The 16,431-nt window shown below is 33.8% G+C and overlaps 1 protein-coding gene across 2 annotated transcripts; it reads right to left on the reverse strand.

Moving 5' to 3' along the window:
* Positions 1-731: 731 nt before the first annotated feature.
* AGY1 (Albino or Glassy Yellow 1) lies at positions 732-15,739 on the reverse strand. 2 transcript variants are annotated; one of them, XM_090305475.1, is made up of 20 exons: positions 15,104-15,739; positions 14,917-14,989; positions 14,398-14,588; positions 13,723-13,826; positions 13,443-13,622; positions 11,774-11,992; positions 8,190-8,303; positions 7,976-8,089; positions 7,506-7,673; positions 6,659-6,834; positions 6,031-6,097; positions 4,791-4,937; positions 4,585-4,680; positions 4,440-4,508; positions 4,155-4,256; positions 3,817-4,068; positions 3,671-3,738; positions 1,639-1,756; positions 1,187-1,426; positions 732-1,097 (listed from the first exon to the last, which is right to left on the reverse strand). In XM_090305475.1, the coding sequence occupies exons 4-20, from the start codon at positions 13,819-13,821 to the stop codon at positions 957-959; spliced, it is 2,370 nt and encodes a 789-aa protein (XP_090161601.1). In that variant the 5' UTR covers positions 13,822-13,826; positions 14,398-14,588; positions 14,917-14,989; positions 15,104-15,739; the 3' UTR covers positions 732-956. The 2 variants fall into 2 exon arrangements, with proteins under 2 accessions (XP_090161601.1, XP_068493430.2); XM_068637329.2 differs by having other exon boundaries at positions 14,382-14,588; positions 15,104-15,737.
* Between the last annotated feature and the right edge of the window lie 692 nt (positions 15,740-16,431).

The following is a 16,431-nucleotide window of genomic DNA, read 5'->3' on the forward strand; positions in this document are numbered from 1 at the left end:
TATATATGTAAATTTAATATTTTTAATGTAAATTTACTATGTTTACTCTTAGTTAGTTAATTAATTTTTATAAAACCTGTGATTTACATATTTAATTTTTTAAAAAAACAATTTCCATCATGACTTTGTAATTAACTTGTAGCAATTTTAGGTATTCATCTGCTATACTCAATATGATAATAACTTTCAGAACTTGTTCAGAATTTTTATATGTAGAAAATTGTGATGTCTATACGAACTTTATTAGGTTATTTCTTTTTATTAAATTATTACAATCTGGATTCTCTTTTTGACTCAGTTTTGGTTTTTCTTGCTGTGATTTTAGCTTTTGCCTTTTCGAAAATTAATAATTTTCTATTGGATTTTTATTTTGATAATAAAGTTGAAACTGCTACAGACTCTGTCGAGGAGTAACAATGATTTTTTTTTTTCAAGTTTTCAACATCACATTCCCCAAATTTTTGGATCTTGGTTGACTGAGTCAAACTATTCTCAATGTTTCAATGTATAGGTTGTTCAAGGTGATAGATTTAAACTTCCACCTGAGTCGGTCAAAATTCAGCAAGAATAGTTTTTTACGTGTGAAAGGGATTTCCGAGTTCCTGTCACAAATGTAACAAATGTAATTATTTTGTTAAGATGTCATTTAATCATAATGTATTGGATTTATAAACAATACTATTGGTCTCACTCTTAGGTGTCGTTAGGTTTTTCTTACTTGGAAGTGGGGATGAAAATGCACTTTTGATTTTTTTTTCCTTTTTTGAGCATGAAAATTTATATTTTACCATACATTACTACGATCGTGAAAGATTAATCGCAAGCTTACTATACATGTATAAATTTATTTTGACCATATGAAAATCTCTACAACAAATCGCTACAAACATGGAGAAACAACTGAAGCTTTAGTTGATTCCTCTCGTTCAGTAAGCTGGAACTCCTCGTGAATGGTCTTAGGAAGCAGTAGTTGATGTTGAGGGCTCGATGGTGCCAACTGGATCAGGATTTGGATTAACCGAAGTGCGTGCTTTACGTTTTCCTGATTTCCCATTATTTATTTTATCCTGATCTTGCTTCAGCAGCACAGGTTGAAACTGGCAAGAGTTGGAAGAAAAGAAGCAGTTATAAGAATTGTAATAACGTTTAAGGTGGAAAGCTCTAAAACTCTGGATTAAAGCAAAACCTGATATACGGAGTATATGACATTTCTTCTTATTTGTGCCATCATATCCAAGAAGAGGTTATAGCCTTCAAGTTTATACTCAATAAGTGGATCGCGCTGCGCATATCCCCGTAACCCTACGGCTTGCTGAACAAATTTTAGTGCTTGCAGATGTTCTTTCCACAACCGATCAATATTGCTCAAGATTAAGAACCGCTCTGCTTCTTTCATCAAGCCTGTTGCTTGTTCCTCCACAATATCCTATAGACACCATTAAAGTAATTGCAGCAGTGAGGTTAGATAACTTCCTCTCCCTTCCCCCCAAAACATAAATACTAAAATAATACCCCTTTTTGAAGTGTAAAAGATTTAATTAGTTGTTAGTTCCGCTCCCTCTCAAATATGCTGTTTAATTATAGGAACATAAGGAGAATGGTTGGATTTAATTCCGAAATAATAATTGTTAAACTGACCCTTTTCTGCCTGTAGGCTTCACGACCACGAAGACGGAGATAATTCCGCAATGCTTCATAGTCCGAACACTCGTTCTTCAGAAAATCAGGGGTTAAATCATTCAACATGTGGCAATATCTGATGAAAAATAAATATCTCCTGTCAGCTTAATTGTCATATCCAGATTGACCGAAAACATGGTTATCAAATGCATAACTAGATGCATCGAAGTGTAAAAATATTTTATATTAGCATTCAATTACATATATCATGCATAATAAGTTTATTGATTTTTATAATACTATTTTAAAATTAATATTTTTCATAATTTTTTATTTATTAACAATGCAAAACTTTACATTGACAGTGAATAGACAGAAACTACACTACCCAAATAAAGGAAGAGAACATAACTTTTACGCTATAAATTTGTTGACTTCGACAATAAATTAATAACTACAAGTTATACCAAAGATAACATTTAATCGATTAACAATGCAATAACTTTGACACTGAAAAAACATGTCTATCAAACTCAAATACCCCCCTCATAATGCATAAAATCATAATGGACAAAATAGAAATTCATACAAATATCCAAGAGATGCTTCTTATTTTGACTTCTCAGTTTGGACTTTAGGCTGACATTTAGAAAAGGAATATTTTGATTTGAGAAAATATTTTCTATTTTATTTTTATTTGAAAAAACGACACCCTATTTTATGTTTCTTGTTTTTACAAGTTTATATAAGAAATAATAAAAAAATAGTTTTTCATAGTATCTTTGAACAACTCTTTGAAAACTGAACTAAATGAAAACAAGGTGTCATTCTTGTAATTACAAGTAGAAATCAGACATTTTAAAAAAAAACAGTCCCTTACTTCCCTCCCTGAGTGGACCAGATAATGTGAAGGGTGCTATTAAGTTGCTCGAGGAAATCTTAGTTTCGGTTGAGGAAAAAATTAACTGCTTTACCATTTAACACCAATACAGAATGAAATTAAAAGATTAGTGAAGCAGAACAGCTTGGGGTCATAGTTAGACCCATTCAACTTATTCAATCAATGGCCTAACTGGATTTTTTTGAAGAAAAATTGGAATAAAGTAATCAAGCAAATAACTAATAATTTTTAATAGCACGTTTATTACATTAATAAATTATATAAATAAATTAGAAGATATTTTGATTCTATACATAATCCAGTATTTATAACTAGAAAATATATTTTTACCAAAGTATTCAATAATGTTAAAACAGATAGTCGTTTGTTCTCTTGCCGGGTTGTTGCATCATGTAATCAGTAATCATATTGAGGTGTGTCTCACCAATGTGACCAAAGCAGCCCCTACTTAGCCAATTCAATGAAAACACCTAGGTTTTGCCAATTCAGGGGCAATTCTAACTTGTCCAATGCAGTCAGACATCATGGAGGGCGAAAAAAATGGCTAGTTCATAGTTGAAAAGGTTGGTTGGCTGGCCATAGAGAAGATACCTTAAGCTAAGTCAAGCTTTACATTACCAAGTCGGGATTCCAAAACTAAAAGTTGAACCTAGTTTATTCACTTGATATGACATGGACCTTTTATAAGGCATAATCTGGCCCTTCTTAAAATCAACAATATATAAGAGTGGGCCTAAGCCTTTATATTAGATCACGGACTAAAATCTTTAAATATAATAATAATAAGATATAGAAAAATTCCATGATATAATAATAAGAACAATAACAACAGCAATAATAATTAAGCCTAAAAGGCTTTTTGTGTGACCTAAAGCATAAGTTTTATTGGCTAGATACGCTTCTTAAAAAAAGCCTTGGCTTAACTTATTTAATAAATAGACCTAGGGTAAGCCAGAGTCCTTCCATCATGGTCATGAAGAGATTTGGTGAATTGTTTGTGTAGAAAGCACTCGGCTGTACTGCCTCTTATTTATAACCATTTCAGATCAATTTTGCATTAATGAATAACAATAAGTAAAAACGAAAAAAGTTCTGCATATAAATAAATCAAGCATGTCATCAAGCATAAGGGCAAAAGAGTTCACTTACTGCTGAATTTTAGCAATTAGTTTTTCAAGATCCCAGCTGTCCTTTGGAGCATCAGAACCAATGTTTGCCTAATCCATCATGAATGCATTATCAAGTTAGACAATACAGCAAGGTATAAAGAGAAGCATAATTTTAGCAAGACTTGCCTCTAAAATGTCATCCATTGTCAGTTCAGCATATTCAATAAGAAGAGACTGAAGATTATCGGATTCAAGGGCTCGCCTTCTCTCAGTATAAACTCTATCTCTTTGGCTGTTAAGCACTTCATCATACTCAAACAACTGCTTCCGAATGTCGAAGAAATAGTTCTCCACTTTCCTTTGGGCTTCATCTAATGCTTTAGTCAGCATCTTGGACTCAATAGGTAGGTCTTCAACTCTGAAAGCTCGCATTAAGCCCTACACAGTACACATTACAATCTTAACCTAACCAAGTTTTGGGCAAAAGAATTCCAAGTGTTGCAGCAGCACAACAAATGCATTACCTGAATTCGATCTCCACCAAAAATGCGAAATATGTTATCTTCAAGGCTTAAAAAAAACCGTGACCCACCTGGATCTCCTTGTCTGCCACTTCGACCACGCAACTTAAAGGATAAAAATCAACGATTCAAGTTCAAATACTTATTTGACAGGGTGCGAGTGGCTAGTACAGCCACAAGAATGAAAGAATCAAGTAAGAGATATGCAGAAATAATGATCCAACAATTTCATCCCTGCTTCCCTCTCCTTTCAGTCCAACAAGGAAAAGGAGATAAGAAAAAGAATACCTGATTATCAATTCGACGTGATTCGTGACGCTCTGTGCCCACCACATGGAGTCCACCAGCTTCCACAACCTGCAGTCATAACGATCATTAATAATTAATCAAAAGCAACGTATGAGGAGAAGTATTAGTTAAGAAACATACTGACCTTCTTCCTCTCTTCCTCAGTGAAGACTTTGTATTCTTTCCCAATTTCCAGAAAAGCATTTCTCAGTTTGGAAATGACTTCGTCTTGAGCAGGGCCCTACATCAAAAATATATAATGACAATTTGATTATAACAAATGAAAATTCACAAAAGTGATATATCAAAGAAAATTTTACTCGTCTTAAGAAAGTAAAATTTATCATTAACCTTTTCGCATGCATAGGATAGGCGTTCCTCTGCTTCAAGCTCAGTTAATGATCTCTTGCCCCATGTTTCGACAGCTAATTGCACAGCCTTTTCAGTCAAGTTCACATTTTTATTTGATAGTTGGCATGGGAATAACTTCTCATTCACCTGAATAATATGCGGAGTTTCAAAACAGTTACTATAAAAAGTATTTAGAGACAAACATATAAACATGCAACACTTTTCAAAGCACATAACATCTAAACCAATATAGCTTTATGGGTGCCTTTTTGTAATACAATATATTTGAAAAACAAAAAGATTTGGAATACAACTTTCTTTTTGTACAGACATCCAGAATTCCCTATCCACCATCATCCAGATATTCATCTTTCACAAATTAATTCTATTTATAACACCAACCCATGTTCTTCCCTCCTTCATTTTTAACCATAACTGCACATCTTTCACAGTGAAAGATGATCTAGCAAAAAAGCCTGGTTCAAGCATACCATTCTTTTCTTTGCATACTGCACCTGTTGCAAACTGTAGGATGCAAACATACTCATCATTGGGTTTAATGTTGCCTAATGATTGTTGTCCACAACTTCTAAGCGTGAAAATTTTATGAATCATCGATTCATTCCAACAAAATGAACAATCATAATTTTGAGAACTGTCATTGCCACCTGCACCTATTCACGTTTTTTCCATTAGTGGAATCTTTCTTAGTCTTAGTATACTTAAATTTAGAAAATGATGAAAAAGTCGGAAGAGAGAGATAAAGAATAAGAAAAAAAAAAGTTATTAATTAATTTAAATTTTAAAAGACTGTAATTGAGAAGCTAAAACAGAGCAGAAGGAAAATTAATTAGAGATAGTTGATTAGGAACAATTAGAGCAGTTATTTAGTAAGGGATCGGTTCAATAGGTAAATGGAATGAAGGTGGGATTCAACCAAATAATTACAAATCTTGTGAAAAAGGGAAACCATTGGAGAAACAAAATTTCTCCTGCTTTGCATTTGATTTCATTCAAAAAATAAAACTCATCTTTTCTTCTACCCAATTGCTTTAAAGGTTCTTAAAATGTCTTAAATACCCTTATCTACCTTTTGCTTTTCAGATATAATAAATTGGGCATTTTGGCCTAAGAATAGGTTGCTAACATCCTCCTTCTATAAGAGTAAATGAGAGGATGTCCGTGCACAACACCATAATTGTAGTTACATAAGCAATACTTTAAAAGAAAAACATCATACCTTCCATGTCTTGTAGGGAGGAGGTTTCTTTATTGAAACAAAGCCTTCTTCAGCTGGCTTAACAACTCTGCAATCATTTGTTCACAGAAAAAATGTAATTCTTGTTTTGGTAAGATGACTTCAATAACTTGGAAATAGTTTTACTTTCAGATCTAACGCAAAAACAGGTTCTAAGAATAGAAATTTAACCATAGGATAGGAGTAATCAGAATATGTTTTCCCATTAAGGTTGTATCAGTGACAAATAAATCCCAGAAAACAGTGAGATAGTGCAATCAACAAGTATACATACGTAAATACAATAGGTCTGCCTTTAAATAAAGAGGCATTACTCGCACACACAGTGGGAGGTGCTTGAAATCCCTAAACTACGTAATATAACCACCTCACTCCTTTCACTTCAGACAAGTTATTTTTCCCTTATAAACGGGCAAACACACTTCCATTCAAGCACTTTTGTTTATTACTTTGCAGAGAGCATCTCACTCATTAAACATTAAAAGCCCACCCCAGGTAGCATCTTCCTTTAAGTATCCTCTCCTCCCCCACTAAACCCATCCCCTTTTCTTCCAAATACCATTTTAAAACACGTACATGGAAGAACACGTTCTCCATAATAAAATAATACCTAGGCATCAATATCTCACGAAGCTTCAACCGTGCCATAAATTCTGCATTACCACCAAGGATAATATCTGTCCCACGACCAGCCATATTGGTTGCAATTGTCACTGCCCCAAGACGACCACTCTGTGCTACAATTTCTGCTTCCCTCTCAACATTTTCTGGTTTTGCATTAAGAACCTAGAAACAATACATATTTCATTATAAACCAAAAAATATTAAGAAAAAAAGTGGTTGCATCTTATTCTATAAAATGGATGAGCAGATGGCCAGTGTTATATCAACACTTGTCCTAGGCTATGAGTAGGCTACCTTTTAAGAGACAAAAATAATTTGAAACAGGTATCATTAACAAAGTATTCTAATGACACAATGTCTATTAAGCATAAACACTCCTCTCTTGCTTGGGCTGGTGGAGTGTCTATGTCAGACATGTTTTACTTAGACCAACATCTGTATGACACATGTTGAACACCCCTCATTCGATTTCTGATCAAAGAATTATTTTGTCAACCACTAGAGCCAACACCTCAAAATGGGTGGATTCTTCAGGCACTAAAGAAAAAATAAAAAACTTTTTTACACATTCAAAAAGTCACCTAAAAATATAATATAAATATTTAAAAGCATGAATGTCTTTCAACGTTGTTTCGTGAGATGTATTAATCATTATCATAGAAAAAAAATGTATAACTTATCAAATTATTTTAAGGAAGTGAAAAAGCCTTTCTTGAAAAATATGATCCATCTTTTTTATGGATTTTTTGTAAATAGAAAAAGTGCATACAATATAAATGATGCCTCAATATATTTTTGTAAGGTACAGTATAACAAGACAGGAGAGACCTTACCTCATGCGGAATTTCAGCTTCTTTCAATAGCTCCGACAAAGAATCACTCTGCTCAACACTAGTCGTGCCAACAAGCACTGGGCGACCAGTTTTATGCATCCTAGAGATTTCCACTACAACTGCACGCCATTTCCCTGAAGTTGCTCTAAAAACTACATCAGATTCATCCTGAGAAAGAAATTAAAGATTAGGAACTAAACAAACAACAAACAATTTATAAAAACTGTTTTATTATGTACAAACTAAATCTACTAAGATGAACAGTAAGGCTTCTGAACTTAACTTTAAATGGAAGTAATCCACCCACACTACCTTGGACGGAACTATAATAATTTACACATACATTGCACATATAGATGTAATAAATATATTATCATTCCTCCTGTTCAGGAATTGGAATACAGATCCCACGTGGCAAAAAAACATCATTTTATTAAAGTGTTGCACAATAATGACAAGCAAGAAGAAACCTTTCTTATCATAGGTTTGTTTGTTGGCACAATTGTAACTTTAAGCTTGTAAATGCTCTCAAATTCTGTGCTTTCTGTTGCTGCAGTGCCAGTCATACCACAAAGTTTGGGAAACTGTAGAGGTGCATAGTTGAAAACATCAAGGTAAGTTCAAAGGCAAATAAAATTCTGAAATGATGATTCACTTAACCAGCTCAAACATAACATTTCCAACCTGAAGAAAGAAATTCTGGTAACTGATGGAAGCTAACGTGACAGTTTCATTTTGAATTGGCAGCCCTTCTTTTGCCTCAACTGCTTGGTGAAGGCCATCACTCCACCTTCTCCCCTATAAGTAAATAAAAATTAGTAATCCAAATTAACTACTCAGAAATTTGAACACGTGACATGTTCTTTCTTAGTGTAAGTTTAGCTATTTGTTTTCTCAAGATAGAAGTGGTAGTGAGTGCCAGTAATTTGTAAGATTTTGCTTTTGGCAAGACAGGTACTCTACAATAATGAGATAGTAACGTAAACACCAAGGTTTGGCATTGTAATCACAAGCAAAAAAATATCATTGTATATACCTGATCACTGCAATTTGTTTAAAGATAAGGGCAGAATGTAAAATGTATCACAAGGTGGAATCTCTATTAATTTGCAATTCAATTAGAGAGGTCAAGTACCGTCCAGGTGTAGACTGTATACTGATTTTCTTGCAGAAACTTCAAACTAAATCTAGTATATATTAATTGCAACTATTCTTTTAGTATCAATAATTAAATAATAATGCTTTAATTGCTGAGTAACAGTCACAAATTATCCAGTATAAGACAATGCAATGCATGAGTTAGGATTTAATACATTTGTAAGCCATAATATAAGGCAGATTTTTGCCATTATCTTAATCAAGCTCCTTACATTAAAAATTAGAGTGTAAAGGGCTGACATTATAATTTTTATAATAACAATTACTTGAAAAGGATTAAGTGAATGAAAGAAGATTTTTATTCAAATTATTGATTTGAAACAGTACATCAGTGACTTAAGTGAATATACCAACCCAACCAACATGCTTTATTCCCTTCTTCAATAGACCTAAAACTTGGAGGAATTTCCATGTAGACTTCTTCCTCCAAATATCCATGCAGGAAAGTATTTTTCACATCAAATTGTTGCAATTCCCAACCAAAATAATGCAAATGAGAGAATGATTCTAATAGTATTCATTTTTGTCACTAGAGCAAATGTCTCCTCATAATCAACACTATAAGTTTGAGTATACCCTTTAGCAATTTAGCACCATATATACTAGAGTTTGATGCAGGCCCCCAAACATCAAAATGATGAACATACTTTGTATTACTAGGAGGATATGTGGCACGATGCAGCTTTACAAGTTGACATATATTAAATGATTCAACAAACTTTTTGGAAAATAAAGAAGGAAACATAGACTTTAAAAAAAAAAAAAAATGAATGTCCTAGACGACAATGAAGAAGCCAAATTTGATAGGAGTCGAAGTAATGCAAGACTAAAGACAAGAGGTAGTCGTTTGTCTACTGATACTATTTTTAATTCCCAAGTTATTATTAAAGAAATACAACCCTCCCTGTTCCTTATAATTATAATCATCCTCCCTCTGACAAGATCCTAAAAAACACAATGAGTGGAAAAGAAGGTTACCGAACAATTTAGGTCATGAGTAAGTTCTTAAACAAAAATAAGATTATTGGAAAGTTTTGAAACATAAAAAAAACATCTTTGGGGCTGAGGGATGACAAAAGAGAAATATTACCACATCCAATTATTGGTAGTATACAAGTCCCATTGGCAACAATAATGTGATTATCGAATAAAGAAACATATAATGTTAAAAGAGATGAATGAGGGGCCATATGATCTATTGTACCAAAGTCTAGAACCCAAAAGTCCTTACATAAAGTTTTAGAAACATTAAAAGAGGAATTTCTTCTAGATCATGGTTACATAGCAAGTACCAGAACGTGGCTTACTGATAGACTCCATGAGAGATGTTAGATGTTAAATTTCAGCATGTAGTGCAAACATTCCTTCTTCAATTGAAGAGGATGAAGGAACTTGCCAACATTTTCAGAATTTGAAGTTTCTTAATAAGCTTCCTTGAGGGTTGTACTTTTAATTCCGATCCAGAGCTTTCTCCTTTCCATGTAGCTTGAAGCAAGTCTCCTTAGTGTGGCTAGATTTATTACAATGAGAGCACCCCCGATTCTCCCTTCCTTTTAAACTCCGTTTTATGTTTGCAAGATTTGAAGTCCCAGGTTCGGAAGTCTTTCCGGAGAACATGGCAACTCCTTCAATGGAGGGTTCATTCATCATGACCATTCGACGAGTCTCCCATCTTAGACAATGTAAAAGACTTCAAAAAGAGAAAGAAGTGTTTCCTTCCCAAGAATTTGTGCCCTAACAAGTCTCCTTAGTGTGGCTAGATTTATTACAATGAGAGCACCCCCGATTCTCCCTTCCTTTTAAACTCCGTTTTATGTTTGCAAGATTTGAAGTCCCAGGTTCGGAAGTCTTTCCGGAGAACATGGCAACTCCTTCAATGGAGGGTTCATTCATCATGACCATTCGACGAGTCTCCCATCTTAGACAATGTAAAAGACTTCAAAAAGAGAAAGAAGTGTTTCCTTCCCAAGAATTTGTGCCCTAACAGGGTCATATTCAAGATTCAATCCTGATAAGAACTTATATATGAGAATGTTCAACAAACTGAGCAAGAGTGACAACATCTCTATTATTTTCAAGCCTCAAATTTTGATACAGGTTCAACTCAATCCACAAACCCTTCAACATTCCATAATATTCTACAACAGAGAGTGTCCTACTTGACAAAAGATCTTGCTTTCTAACTCATAACCTGTAGAGAAGTCCTTTCACATGGAATAAGTATTTGCAAGGTATTCCCAAATTTCACAGGCACTTATCTAGAACATATGATTTCTACTAATTTCAATAGTCATGGATCCCCATAACCATGTAATAATTGGAGTCATCATTGTCTCAAATTTGGAAATTAGGGTTATCGTGAGATATAGCCTTTCCTTCAATATGGTTGAAGAATCTACTTGTACCCTTTGACGTATGTATGTGGAGATAATTTCGACCAATAAGGTGGTTGTCATCGTGCAAGTGTGGAAGATCAGGATTGCTTATTGGAGTTGTCATGCTAAAATAAAGAATAGGGATTCCTCAATCTTCTCCTAAATAATAAAGAGAACAATATGATAAATAAAACAGAATAGTGTGGTCTTGGAGGATGACAAATCTCGTGGTGAGATCGTGGTGTGATTTCCAGTGATGGTGGTGACAACTCCGACGATTGCGGCAACGGAGATAGCAAGGATAGTGCCAAGTTTGGTACACTTCAGGCAACCCCAATTAATCAAAGAAAATGGAACACTTCAGGCAACCCAAAAAAGAACCGTAGCGAAGACGGTAAAGAATAAATGCGGATGCAGGGCCCAAGATCAAGAGCTCTAATACCAACTTGAAAAGGATTAATCTGAATGAAAGAATATTTTTATACAAATGATTGATTTGAAACAGTACATCAACTTCTATATATAAAAAATTTAATCCTAAAGTAATGATTAAAAAGAGATCTCTAGAATCTTCTAATAGCTTCTAAGAGCTTATAGTAGTACACCTAATATCTTACTAACAACATAATTATATCAAATGTAGATCAAGAATATGCTATTGCTGGCACTACTATTCTCCCTGCCTTTTCTTACTAAATTGTTTATTGTCATGAAGTCAATAGAAACTTTAAATACCTGCATGACTCGACCAGTAAACTCATCAACAATAAAGACCTCTTTTCCACGAATTATGTAGTTTACATCTCGAAGAAATAATTCTTTTGCTTTGATTGCATTTAGGATATATGAAGCCCACTGTTCTCGTGGATCATATAAATCTTTGACAGCCAAAATTTCTTCAGCATCTTCATAACCCTGCTCAGAAAGTAGAACTGTTTTTTGTTTTTCATCCACCTGCAATGACAATTTCAGTAAAATAATAAAATTCAAAGATGCAATTTTTTACAATAAAATAAGCATATCTCCTGTCATCAAATATATAATATTTAGAGTTTAATGACTGTGTACAATCAGTGTAATTCAAAATCACGATAGATGAATTTTAAGGTAGCTATTGTAAAGGTCAATAAACTGATCCTACACGAGAGTTTGTGATTATATTACAATGCAAAATTCTTTCATAATGTCATAGCCTTTTCTCATATTTACAAGGCAACTTCTTGTCTTCTCCCTCATTTTCATTTACCTAGGACTAGTCTGATCATATTTTCTTTCAATCTCCCCCACCCTATCCCCAGATAGGCAGATGGTTGAAAAACGAAAAACAGGAAAGGTCCATAACCTCCATAAAAAAAACAAGGGTAAATATTCCTTCATCTAATTTGTACATTTTGTTGTTTAAAAATAGTATGAACAAGTAAACATCTCATCTGTGTATCACAAACCAGGCAAATGAAGATCTCCTCTCGTCAAGTATACCTTGAAAAAGGGAAAAAATTAATAATCACTCATGAATTTCACTTAGCATTGTTGTCCTGTTTGAAGTGAAGGATAAAAATAATAATTGATGAAAAAATTACATTTAGTTGTTTTACTAACGTTATGACCAATTTGAACATATTGTCCATGCTCTCAAAGATATTTCTTCCATTTTTGGATTATGCAGATGCAGAACAATCAATCTATTGATACTGGAAGACTTCAATGATTCTTCCAATGTATCATTTTTGGCTCCAATGGAATCATAGGTACAGGAAGAATCAAGTGAGTCTTCAAATATCAATAAGTTGATTGATTTGTTCCTATATGTTCCAAAAGATAAAAAAAATCTCTGGGAGCTCTTTCCTAGATCCAGAATAGAGTACACAAATTCTCTCAATAACTAAAAAGTACAATGTGCCTGAATCTAACTGTGGTTCATGGTGGTGGAGAAACTGGATAAAAAAAAAGAGTGATTCCAGTTGTAAGATTAAGATATCTAATGAAACCATAGCTGGAATAGATATCTCATTAAGAATAAGGCAAACAAACATTTCCTCTCATGAAGTAAGTATACCTCTCCCAAAAGGGAAAAAACTAATAATCAGGAAGGAACTTCACTTGCCATTGTTGTCATGCTTGTATCAAGGGATAAAAATATTAATATTAATCAATGACAATGCAGTCCCAATTTATAACTTGTTTCCATATTCTAATTAAAAATTACAATCCCAACGGTAGATGCTGCGATGTAAAATTAAATCTGACAATTTCCTTAACTATGCATAACAAGACTTTTAAAAACATAAAGTACCAGATCTGCTTACAGTAAGCTGAGGAGGTATCAATAGAGAAACAAAGAGTATTATTCTTATAAACATAATACATTAAATTTCAAAATGTAAACATAATTTAGCATACTTACAGTGTAATGTATGTCTCGCTCAAATGCTACTGCAATCTTTGCAGCCTTATAATATTGATCACTGGGTTTCTCTGCAGGTCCTGATATAATAAGTGGTGTTCTAGCTTCATCAATAAGAATTGAATCAACCTCATCAATGATACAGTAATTGAAACCCCTTACAACAAGATCTTCGACACTCTGTACATTCCACAGTTCAGAAGAGTTCAGCACGTTATTAAAAGGATGGAAGTTAAAATCTAAAAAGCATATTGAAACATGTAAAGGAAAAATTACTTTCCGTGGCAAGATTGTCTCTCAAGTAATCAAAACCAAGTTCACTATTAGTGACATATGTTATATCACATGAGTAATTTTCCTTTCTCTGCTGACTTGTCATGTTCTCTGCCAACAAATGTATCATGGGTTAGAATGCAACAAAAAAAAGATTTAAAATGGTTTGCATATTAAAGAAGCTTAGTTGATAACAAGAGTAAAAGAAAAGAAACATAAAACCCTAAACAAAAACCAGCAACAAATGAAGTCAGGTATGAATCAACATTTATTAAGAAATGAAAGTAGAATGGAGGGAAACAAAGCAACACAGAAGTTTGAAACACAATGCCTTTTGCATAAACTTCTCCATGAGAACTTCTAGAAGAAGAAAACAAGGAAAAATGAAATAAGTTTCTTCCCAAGTTAAAATGAATTTATGCATAAATAATTGCTCTCATCTTTATTTCTCTAAAGTCAAATTTTTAACTTATCCATAAACTAATCTTAGCTTATGAAGAAATTAATTTTATTTTTTTCTTCTTATTTTCTTTCTCCAAAAGTGCTTACAAAGAAGTTTACCCAGATAGGCCACAACCTACCCCAACTAACTAATGGATTAATACAGATGTAGATAGAGAATACAGACATAAAGAGGAGAGGGAAGAAATGAAATATGAGACATACGCTGAATGAGGCCAACCTTCAATCCAAGAAAGCGTGGAACCTGACCAACCCACTCACAATCCCGCCGAGCCAGATAATCATTGACAGTTACAACATGAACTCCCTTCCCACTCAATGCATTTAAATAAGCAGGCAAAACTGCAACCAGTGTCTTCCCTTCTCCAGTCCTCATTTCAGCTATTTCCCCCTTATGAAGAACCATGCCTCCTACAATACCCAAACGAACAATATTTACGAAATTTTCTCTTCTGCATATATTTATATGGAAACTAAACAGTACGAGCTAGAGTACATAACAATGTGTATAAGGCAATAGAATAAGTACAAAACTAAGATACAGTTCCACTACTGTTTCTGGCACTGATCTCCAACCAGAATTAGAATTCTAACCTTCAATACAAACTTTATTGCGTCAGTTATTTTAATTGAAACTTCACTTAGGAGAACAACACAAAAAACACTTAACTACATGTAAGTTATTTTCAATCAAAATGACAGTCCAATTCCATAAACTATTCATCGACTAAAGACATACCTATAAGCTGGACATCGAAGGGACGGAGGCCCAGAACTCTCTTCGAAGCTTCTCTCACCACAGCAAACGCCTCCTGCAACACACAAGGGCACACACTTTACTTCACTTCCCTAGTCACGATCAAGAGCAACTGCATTTGATTTCAAACACCGCTTTTGAACTACTACAAGAAAAACTACAAACCAACCGGCAAGATAGAATCCAATGATTGGCCCTGTTGCGCGCGTTCTCGCAGTGCAAAAGTCCTCTCCCTCAGTTCCGAATCCGACAATGCGGAAATCTCCGGTTCCAACCTGTTGATAATGTTAACGGTTGCAGCGTATTGCTGTCTCGTGGATTCTCCCGTGTCGGCGCCTTTGAAGATGCCGCCGAGTAAACCACCGAGGGACGCCACCACACCTGATCGGTGCCTCCTGCTCCGGCGTATGTCGGTAAACGACGGCGGATGGAGCAGCAGGTCTCCGCGAAAAAAAGCTGAAGCCGGTGGAGTTAGGGTTTTGTGGTGATAAAGTGTGCGCGGGTTCCACGTTTTGGAGGTGAAAGAGGAACAGAGCGACGACGAGGCCATGGTTGGGATTGAGAAATTGTAGAGAAAATTTGAAGAAATGAATTATAGTGAGGATTTTGGATTAGATTGGATGATGAAAATAGGTTTCATGGCCATGGCCCGAGTGTGGTGACTAGTAAAGCTGCAAACAAAGATGCTGAGTTTCTTTCTGCTTCTGAAATATTGTTTGTGATGGATATCACTGGTAACGTGGACACAGCGAGAGATAAGATAAGGGGAATCTAGTGTTGACGGGGCGTTTGTAGTAATAGTAACAGTCTTCGGAGAAGAATCTCACTCTTAAATAAACTTTAATAAAAAAAAATAGTAACTTTCTTGTATATTGAAAAAAAAAATCATTATTTTAAATTAATTGAAACAAAATTATTTATTAAAATTGGTGGAATTGTTGGTGATGGTACATGAATATGAATCTTAAAAAAATCATATGTTAACATTATTAAACCAAAATAACCACTTATTTATTATTGTGTAACTTTCGATGTAAAACATTTCTTACTTAGTGATTTTTATTTTCATTAAAATCTTATTACATAACCACAAGAAGAAATACAATGTATTGATCCAGATAACAAAGTTGGTTATACACACAAGTGAGGATGATTCAAAAATCCATATGATTAATCATTTATTTTTTATTTTAAAACTTTAAATTTAAAACATTCATTCGTTATCAGTTTTTGCCGTTAACACCTTAATACAGAACTAGAAAAAATATGAGATAGAAAAAATATAAATATATTGAGGAAAGATAAACCAATGACCATTAGGGAATTAAACTTTGAATTGAGGTACATAAATTTTTTATTAAGAATTTAGGAAAAATCTAAACAAAATCAATAACTACTACAAAAAAGAATAAATTTATCAGAGAACACAATAGTTTTATTATTAACATATTATATATAACGAAATAATTTTTTTATGAATCCTCTACAACTTTCAGT

The sequence above is a fragment of the Phaseolus vulgaris genome, chromosome 7, assembly GCF_051622355.1.
Source record: "Phaseolus vulgaris cultivar YP4 chromosome 7, ASM5162235v1, whole genome shotgun sequence".
Taxonomy (NCBI): Eukaryota; Viridiplantae; Streptophyta; class Magnoliopsida; order Fabales; family Fabaceae; genus Phaseolus; species Phaseolus vulgaris.

What these genes read in the sequence shown, in the direction of transcription:
- AGY1 (XM_068637329.2), bottom strand. Translation starts at nt 15,484, where the DNA reads ATGGCCTCGTCGTCGCTCTGTTCCTCTTTCACCTCCAAAACGTGGAAC. An exon ending in TGAGAGACAATCTTGCCACG is followed by an intron (nt 13,623 to 13,722) that starts GAAAGTAATTTT and finishes TGGAATGTACAG; the next exon opens with AGTGTCGAAGATCTTGTTGT. An exon ending in CTGAGGAAGAGAGGAAGAAG is followed by an intron (nt 4,509 to 4,584) that starts GTCAGTATGTTT and finishes TTATGACTGCAG; the next exon opens with GTTGTGGAAGCTGGTGGACT.